This window comes from Telopea speciosissima, chromosome 2, assembly GCF_018873765.1.
Source record: "Telopea speciosissima isolate NSW1024214 ecotype Mountain lineage chromosome 2, Tspe_v1, whole genome shotgun sequence".
Lineage (NCBI taxonomy): Eukaryota > Viridiplantae > Streptophyta > Magnoliopsida > Proteales > Proteaceae > Telopea > Telopea speciosissima.
In genome coordinates, this window is record NC_057917.1 from 59,029,211 (window position 1) to 59,039,074 (window position 9,864).

Genomic DNA, 9,864 nt, shown 5'->3' on the forward strand with positions numbered 1-9,864 from the left:
TTCACTTTCAAAATAGGATTAGGATTAGGAGTTGTTTTCCCTTTATATACTTGGCTGCTCCCAACGATTGAGAGTTGGATTTTGGAATAAAAAATTGGTTGTAGCGTTACCTTCACTTGGTTTCTCTTCCCTAATCTCTGTAATTCCCTTACTTGCTGGTTTGAGGCAGAAGCTGGAACCCAATCAATTTCTCTCTTTCCTCTCTCGTTCTCTCTAATATTTGGGGTATGTGTGTCTTCTCATTGAGCGATTACAGCCCAAGAGTTGCCCTTGCCATAAGCTTGCCTGTTGACAGGTAATAGAATTCTGAATTCCATAATCGACGTCAATGCACAGATTCCATAGTCCCCGAAAGCCAGGTTCTTTTCTCTCGCCAACGCTTACCATCACGAAGCCCCAACAAAAGAACGCCAATGGATCTATATCGATCAAATCAACTCGAAAACACAGTCAGAACGAAGGCAAATAAACCCAAAATTATAGAAGGGGTGATACCTTGCAGAAGTGATCATCGGTAGATGATGTGGTAGAATCAGAAGCTACAGTCGTTGCCCCAGGGAGGCAATCTAATCCCTGTCGCTGCAACTGATGCTTGGTTTGTAAAACGCAAGTGGAAGCTAAACTCCCTGCCGCTGCAAGAGTGCCAGAACCCTAAACAGGTGAAGGGGGTGTGACGTTAGGGATGCCCTATGGGCAAAATGGTAAGCTCATACCCCATCAGGGGTTTATTAGTCATTTGAAGGCAAACTTTACCAACACCGTAACACCTAACTAACGGAGTGGGGCTGACTGTAATAACTAACCTAAACTCAGGGGGTGTGGCTGTATAATTTAGAAACACAAGGGGTCGCCCTGTATTTAGGACAAACCTCAAGGGATCGCAATATAATTTTTCGTAAAAAAATCTATGCATCTTCATCAAGCTCACGTAGGCTCGTAAATATGTCATAGGGTCACCCAGCCCATCAAATTTGTCAAACAGCTATTTAAACTTTTTAAGAATGTTGACATCTGAGAAAACACATACCTTCTGTGTCAATCATCTGATCCTCTATACCCTCACTGCTTCCAAAGGCTTGTTCCAACTTCTCAAGTTTCTCTCATCTTTTTTTCTATTTTAGTCTTCGACTATTCTTGAGGGGTGTTTATCACAACATCATCTTCCTCTTCTTCGAATACTAGCATTTAAGTGGCTCGAGGCGTAATCGGGGCTACCCTCTGTGTAGTGGGCCTAGCTTGATCATGTACCCCTAATGGCGATGCTGCTATATTAATTTTGATCTGAGTTTTGGAAAATTGGAGGAGTTAGGCCATCACTTGCTTTACTTCGACCATCTCAGGCTACAATTGATCTACTTGAAAGTTCATTTGGGTACCCCGACACTCATCCTCTGTTTGGCCCATGCTAAAACTGACTGGTGATTGCTCTACTATGCTCTGCTTTGTGGAGTCAAGAGAGGAAGGAGAGTTCTGACACCTTGCCTTGGTTCAAATCATGTGGGAACCGAATTGGGCTAATATTGGTCAATCGGGCTATGTAAGATAAGTCACAATAAAAAACCACTTTTGCCTTATAGGTCAGTCCCCTAACTAGGGTGAAAGGAAATGCGAGGTGGTACGTAAAATGGCCAAATGTGGGATTCCCCCCCCCCAAATATGGTTACAGTCTATATGGGTACTGTGTGGATCCGCACAGAGTCATCATGTGGATATGCAAGTGACAGAATGGGGTTCCATGCAACTAATGTTCTGACGACCATGGCTTTTGATCCATAAGTCCGTTTTCAACGTACGATATATCGTTGAGAATATTGTTTCGAGAACAATCCAATGATGTGGTGATAACATATATTTGCCCAAAAATTTTGCTAAAAAAGTACAACAATGGGTGATGCTTGCTTGGCAATATTGGGGGGGGGGGGAATCTGCGATCGTGCTCCTCTCAGGTTCCCTGCCCGGTCAGGTTCGCAGGTTCCTCTAATAGGGGGCGGAAATGATGATCTCACCCCTGCCCGAACACACTGCCCGGGTGGGGTGAGGTCGTCATTTCCGCACCCCCTATGAGAGGAACCTGCAAAGTTGACCGGTCAGGGAACCTGAGAGGAGAAAAATTCGGGAATATATGGCCGATTTGCACCATTCTCGCACATTAGTTAATGCTTGGTCTTTAATGACAAAAAACAGTTATCCACATCATCGAATCCGATTTTGAAAATCATTTTGCTAATAAAAACTTGTGAGGGTAGTCCTTTTCCCCCCATAAGCTGAAATTTTTCTTCAGTGTGGCCATTCTATAATTGGGAAAGAACATGCAATAGGGAAATATTTCCAAATACATTTTTAAACTTAAATAAAACATATAAATACACAACACTCTCTCCATCACCCCACTTTGTCTAGATGGCACCATTGTTGGTGCCATTTAGCCAGGCAACAACAAAAGCTGAAGTTGAGAATGAAGGAAGAAAAGATTTTTCATCATATAATGAAAGAAATGATTACAGTGGATTGCCTTCTATATGTGAAGGGAAAATAATTAATGGAAAGAATTTGCAACACAACAATATTTCTCTACTAATAATATAGCTTTTCCGTACAATCTTATTAAACATATCACAATGGGTGCATGGCATGGATCACAGCTGCAATTAATAATATTTCTCTACTAATCAATATTGTGGCAAAGAACATTCAGGAGGGAAATTCCCTTGGAATCTAGCAAAATCAGTGCAGTAGTTGTAAATCATGGATTTGTTTCTAGCCAACATCATCTGACCAATTTGTTCGTTACTCAATTGGCTGTAAACAGGTGAAGTCCACCAGTTGGCAGCAGTATTGGCAGCACATTGGGTGATGCTAACTGGTCCACTCCACTTGCAAGCCCTTGCCCTAAACCTTCTAAATCTAGCCACAAAGGGTGCACTCTTCCAGTCAATTTTTATACGTCCACCTTGGGTTGCCCAGTTATCAGCATCCCATATGCTGGAATAAGCCCTCATCCCTTGTTGGTGTGGGTAATCAATGCCCTTGCTCTCATAGTTCTTAAACACTCGGATTGGAATACTATCAATGAACCACCTGAAACAATACCAAATAGACCCATATATAAGATATGGTGATGGGAATTAAGCAAAATTTTTGGAACTTAAAAAGGGAACTCACACAATCTCGCTTGGGTTCCAATGGATGGTGTAGTTGTGGAAATCAGAAGTTGGGTCAAACCAAGCATGAAATTGCTGTTCTTTGCCTCCAACACCATTAGCGAATAAATTTGTGTGAATAGTGTAAGGTTGTCCTGATGTATTCCCCAAGAACTCAAAATCTATCTCATCATGTTTGTTACCAGTGGAAGACATCTGTAACAGATCAGAATTCGAGATGGAATTTTAGCCCTTTTTCGTTATATATATATATATCTGATTTAAAGAGATATATAAAAAGTGAAATGCATGTACACTGTGTACAAGGCTCCCGCGTTTAGCAGGGTCTGGAGAAGGACAAATGTACGACAGCCTTACCCCTGTTTCTAGAGAGACTATTTCAAGATGGATCATTTAAATGATGATCTACGTGTTCCACTGTTTTTTAAATACTTACATAGTAGGCCGTAACAGTGCCAGCAGAATTTCCAGATACTAATTTGATTAACATTTCTACGCTGCCAAAGAGAAACGCTCTTTTCGATTGAATTCCAGACCCTAAAAAAACCCCAAAATGCAAGACAATAAATTAGAGTTAGCTGGGTCTGGTATGGTATGTATTTTTTCTAAATCATTAATTCTAGTTTAATAATAAATGCATTCCAAGAAATCATGCCAAACACAACCTTAATTTCAAAAGAAAAGTGTTATAGATAAGTAGCTAGGTAAATACCTGACCAATTGGTCAACATAAGTTGAAGATCGTCACCATTACCGGCGATCCCAGCTTGATTAGCTCCCCAAGTAAAGGATGTACTCTTGGGAAATGTGGCATCCACGAAACTCAGATTGATCAGTACTGCTGCAATCAAAGAGATAGCAAGAGTAATGAAGAGATCAGCTCTTAAGTTGGTCGCCATGCCAACCCAAAACCACCTCAATATCTCCCTCCTTCAATTCAGTAAGTACTCTTCGATCCTTTTGGTAACTAGAAACAATGAATTTCGATCTTCCTCTTCAATTCTCTGGAAGATAGAACTGAAGTCGTGATGCATTGAAAGATGGTCTGTGAGCTAGGGTTTTATAAAAGCAGAACAAGAGAACAGACCCTAGTCAGTTATTAATTTAATTTAGTTTTTCATTTTTTTTAATTTTTCTTATCCAGAACCGACAGACTGGAAAGACTACGTGCGAGGAACAATCACTGCGAGAGAGAGAGAGAGAGATGGAGTTGACTCATGTAGGGTAGCTGAAGAAATTGTCTGCAACGAATCGACGTGCACGCCTATAGCTGGGAGAAGATAGAAAAGCAAAGCAAAGACGGCATTATATCATTTTCATGCTCTAAGTCAAGTTTTTCTCCACCATAGGTGAAGGAAAATTAAATGTACGTGCAGGGAATGTTCATGTACGTGTGAGCGTACATGAACAACTCACAGCCGTTCAGATGGAATCTATTCTGTGAGAATGTTCCATCTGAACGGTTGTGAGTTGTTCACGTACATGAACATTCACCCCTCGAAAATTAAAACCATCTAGGGAGGTAGTTTTCCTTCACCTAAGGTGAACAAAGGATCCTTGTCAATGGGTTTGGGTGTCTTGGGCTACAGGGTGGATTCCATCTAAACGGTTGTCAGCCATTCTCCTACGTTCACGTACGTGAACCTGATTCCGGGATGGGTACTCATAATAATTGGGAGGGCATTATCGACTCTGTAAACTTAGGGGCATTATCAATTTTAGATGGGTGTACTTTTTCTTTACCTTGAGTGGAGGAAAACTTTCTCCCCATCTAGTGTTGTTATTACTCTATACCTTACTAGATGAAATTGAAACTACCCTCTCCTCATAATGATGCTTATCCTACGTACTACCGTGATGATTCATAATTAAGGGAGACTCATTCATCATGGCCGAAGGGAAACTGGGTCTAAGTGCTAGAATAGAAGCCTCATTCGAACTCAGCTCGTGTTCTTCTAAGGTATCACATTGTTAGACATTGGTTGACATTCGAAATATATATGTCAATCTGTAATTTTTTAGGAGAAAGAATGTTACTTGGGCACGTGCAGTATGCTGCCCAGACACATGGGTGTGCAAAATGACCGTTGCGTGTTCATGAAAAGACAGAATTTCCCAAGAATGCAGTGATCATTTCATGCACTAAAGTAGCATTCTCTTTCCTATTTTTTACGATCAGACAATTAAGAAATCAAATCGTAAAAGAATTAGCTCCTTCTCCCCGTAAAAAGAAGTGATCTTTATGAATTGGGCCTGGTTGGTCAATCTTATTCTTTAGCCTGAGCACAACTGAATAACAATTATTTTAGCCTGTAGGCAGATGAGTTGGCTCATGCTGATTTCTCAATTTTAATAAAACATTTTACGCATAATGACAATTAATGATGCCCATGTACATTAACATGCATGAACACCATTCCACCGCATAAATCCTATAGCAAAATAATTTCATTAACCCTTTCATCATGTCTATCACTTCCAAACCATGTAGATAGAATATTTGAAAGGTTGTATTTTGGATTTTCCTTGATAGGAGACTTTGTCAAAGTAATGTCCAATCTCAACCATATGACTTAATAGGGATTTTTCTTCTTAATTTTCTAATAGTTATTATTAAGTTCATGTTAAGATCATTTTATAGAATCATCAAACTTTTTTTTTTGGATCTTTATAGCTACACATGGGAATATTAGACTGGTCTAAAATTTTTACCATTAATTAAAATGATATGGACAACTTGTTCACCAAATCTTTGGATCCCCACTGATGACTGAACTACAACACAATAGTTATTAAGGGTGTGATGAATAGTATAAACACTCTAGAACCCTGCTCTCTAATTTAATATTAATTATATAGAACATATATGCCATATATGTGTAGATATATAATAATAATAATAATAATAATAATAATAAAAAGGGATGATTGGTTATTATGTAAAGATTGCAAGGAATACGATGGGAGAGCTTAACCACTCAACGCAGATTAATGACCATTTCTCAATGGCGGAATGGAGCAAGGTGAGGCAGCACCCTCCATTCAGCGATTTTCAATATTTGGTGATTTCTTCAACTATGAGAAAGCGGAAACTATGATCAGGTGTTATGCAACGGACGTCGCCCCGTACATGTTACCAAGGCATGTTGACTAGTTGTTTGACCTAAGTAGACCTGATGGGATTTCACCGGTCCAGTACCCGAACCCCATTCCCAACCAAGATGATCACCTTTATTGGGTTGGATGACTTCCTGTTTGGGAGCGTGACTCTAGTACATATGGGTACAGATTTGTGTTTTAAAACACTGAATCACAGGAAATATGGGATTATGTCCCTAAGAAAAGATGGTAGAGCTTAACGAGAAAACTTGAAGACATACTCATAAATAATAACATAGGAAAGGTAGGGCTTTAATGAAGTCACGAATATGATGTAGAATGAGATAACTACTTATATTAGGAATGTAGCAAAAGAAATTTTAGGCAAATATATAAAAAAGTGATATTCATCTAGGGAAACTTGGTGGTAGGATGATGAAGTTTAAGAAGCCATTGGGGCTAAGAAATCTAATTTTAAAACATGGTAAAGGAATAAGGATGTAGAGGATTTAAAAAAATATATATTTGCTAGAGATGAAACTAAGAAGATGGTAAGGTAAGAATAAGTAAGAAATATGAGGATCTCCGTAACAATTTTGCCACAAATTAAGGAGTGGGAAAAAGATAGTATATTTTAAGAGAGGCGGCTTCCTTTATGTCTTGCTCCATATCTTCAATTGTGAGTTAATCTTGTCTAAATATTTTGATGCTAGGTTCAATTATCATTCCACTGAAAGGATTGTCGAGATGTTCTTGATTAAACCTGATCTGAGAATGATCAAATTGAATATTGATGGGTGTTCCTTGGAAAACTCGGAAAACTCTGGTGGTGCTGGTATTTTTTTTGAAATAGTAATGGGGAATCTTTGGGCAGCTTCTTTAATCTCTTAGGAGTTCGCTCAATTTTTTCTAGGCAGAATTATCAGTTTTTTTTTATGGGTATCTATCTGGCTAGAGGAAAGGGAACTCATAGATTATGAATTGAAAGTGACTCGAATGTAGTGATTTTTAATATTTGAAATCAAAAAATTCCTTCAAAATTCATCAACAATGGAAGTACCTCAAATCTTATCTGGATTCAATTTATTGGAGGATATCACATTGCTATAGAGAGGTGAACGCAATCGCAGACTCTTTGTCAAAGAAATATGCTTCATAGGAAGCATCTTTCACTTGGGATACGTGTCCAAGTTTTATTCATCATGACCTTACTTAGGATCATGAGGATATACCACAGTTCCGTTTTGAAAATGATGAATTGTATTCTCTTCATTTGGGAATTCTTTGTTTTTTTTTTTGTTTTTCTTCGTTTGTTCTTCTTGAGGTTTTTGTAGTCTGTTGATGGCAATACCGAAAGTGGAATCTTGAGAGAAACTATTTCAATATCTTGTTTTCTATTGATGGCCTTGCCGAAGGTGGAAATCAGACATTATTATTCTAGTCCAAGAATGCCCAAATTTATCATGTACACCCTTTTTCCTGTTTTGATATAATCTTTTGCTGACTTTTAGCAAAAAAAGGAAAAATATAGGGTAAAATACACTGACCCCTGTAATGCACCCAATATTTTTCGTATCTCCCTAAGCTTCTGATAAGTCCACGTACCATCCCTCAATATTCCACGTACCCCCCCTGCATATTCCATGTACCCCCCTGCTTTATCCCCCTAATGTCATTTAAGTCCATACCAAGTGTTAAATGCTAAAAAATGACTAAACTACCCTTTCTTCTATCTTCTCTAAAATTTGAAAAGACCTAATTGCTCTGCCCTATTTGCTAAAATTTGAAAATACCAAAATGCCCTCATCTTCCGCAAATCATTATCTTCTTTTACACCACCACCACCACCCTGAAGTCCCACCTCCAGCACCACCGCTACCCACCACCATTAATACCACCAACCATCTTCTTCCCCAGATCGTTTCTCCAAAAAATGAAACCCTAAACCCATTTTACGGTTTCAAAACCCCACCAGCAAATTACAACTTCTCTAGTTTCTAAAGATCAAGCAGATGGACACTGTCAGATTCGCCAAGATCAATTAGAGAACAGAGTACCCCATACTTCCTTAAATACATCAATAGTAACTTTATGATAATGAGAGGAATTCAAACTCAGAAAACACTGTAAGAGCTTCTCCAGATCCTCTTCTGCAAATAACTCCTTCTCTACAATCATTTCCACCATTGATGTCCTGAAATCATCATACGGATCACTAGACCGCTTCACCACAGCAATGCTTTCTTGTAATTTGCCCCCTGAGTCAAACGGGTCATGACTCATTTCAGAATTCCTTCTCCGGCGAACCTCAGCTGCTTTCCGGCGGTAAATCTCAGAAGAATCAGAAGAAAAACTCTTTGAAGATAAAAACGTTTCTGTCTCGTCTCCAGATTCTTCAGTACTGAACCACCCACTATCAATTTCTCCTGATGAAGAATCAAAATGAAATCTTGATTTCTTGTTGATAGATCTCTGGTTCTTCTTCTGCTTCGTTTCCTTTGACTTAATTTCCCCCCCTTTTGGTTCGAATTCCTCAATCTTGTAATAAGAATTTAATGGCGAAATGGGTGATGCAGGGGGACAAGTTCTTCCCTTAGAATCATTAAAGCCAAAGCATGGGCTTTGTTCCATCAATTCTGGACTCTGCAACATCTCCATTGTTGCGAAACCATCCTCTGCAGATGATTTATGGCGGATTTGAGAGATGAAACAGTAAAATGAGTTTAGGGTTTCATTTTTTGGAGAAACGATCTGGGGAAGAAGATGGTTGGTGGTATTAATGGTGGTGGGTGGCAGTGGTGCTGGAGGTGGGGCTTCACGGTGGTGATTGTAATGGTAGTGGTATTGGGTATGTAAAAGAAGATAATGATTTGGGGAAGATGAGGGTATTTTGGTATTTTTAAATTTTAGCAAATAGGTTAGGATAATTAGGTCTTTTTAAATTTGAGAGAACATAAAATAAAGGGTAGTTTGATCATTTTTTAGCATTTAACACTTGGTGTGGACTTAAATGGCATTAGGGGGGTAAAGCAGGGGTGGTACGTGGAATATTGAGGGATGGTACATGGATTTATCAGAAACTTAGGGGGTACAAGAAATATTGGGTGCATTAAACGGGGGTACATGTACTTTACCAAAAAATATATGATAAACTAGCAATAATGAGGAAAAAGAAGAACACAGAGTTCAACTCTATAGATCCATTAAAATTTGAGATGGTAATGCATTGATAAGTTACAAGGAGATCAAAGAGAGATTAAAAAAAAAAAAAACTATTTCTACAACTTATTAAATAAAAATAATGCAAATAAAAGTGTTTTACAAGGTTGTAATATCTGTCAAGAAATCACAAATCTTTTATATATATATATATATTGAAAAATTAGGGTGTCTAAAGTAAATTAAACTTGAAAGAAATTGAAAGTAGGTAAAATAGTAGGTTCATATACTATAACAATAAAGTCGTGGGATAGCAATTAGGAATTGGTGGAAAACTTGGCTAACTAAGTTGTTTAATAAGATGAACACAAGAACAACACCAAATGAATGGAGGAGAAGTATCGTTATTCCAATTTATAAAAATAAAAGAGACATTCAAAGCTGT

General features: G+C 38.4%; 2 protein-coding genes across 2 annotated transcripts; both read right to left on the minus strand.

Annotated features, from left to right (window-relative positions):
* Positions 1 to 2,624: 2,624 nt before the first annotated feature.
* LOC122650933 (probable xyloglucan endotransglucosylase/hydrolase protein 26) lies at positions 2,625 to 4,060 on the minus strand. Its single transcript, XM_043844292.1, has 4 exons — positions 3,874 to 4,060; positions 3,598 to 3,698; positions 3,163 to 3,356; positions 2,625 to 3,078 (listed from the first exon to the last, which is right to left on the minus strand). Exons 1-4 carry the CDS (start codon positions 4,058 to 4,060, stop codon positions 2,670 to 2,672), a joined length of 891 nt encoding a protein of 296 aa, XP_043700227.1. The 3' UTR covers positions 2,625 to 2,669.
* Positions 4,061 to 8,297: 4,237 nt separating this feature from the next.
* Positions 8,298 to 8,941, minus strand: LOC122650934 (transcription repressor OFP8-like). Its single transcript, XM_043844293.1, has one exon. The coding sequence runs from the start codon at positions 8,916 to 8,918 to the stop codon at positions 8,298 to 8,300; it is 621 nt and encodes a 206-aa protein (XP_043700228.1). The 5' UTR covers positions 8,919 to 8,941.
* Positions 8,942 to 9,864: the final 923 nt, after the last annotated feature.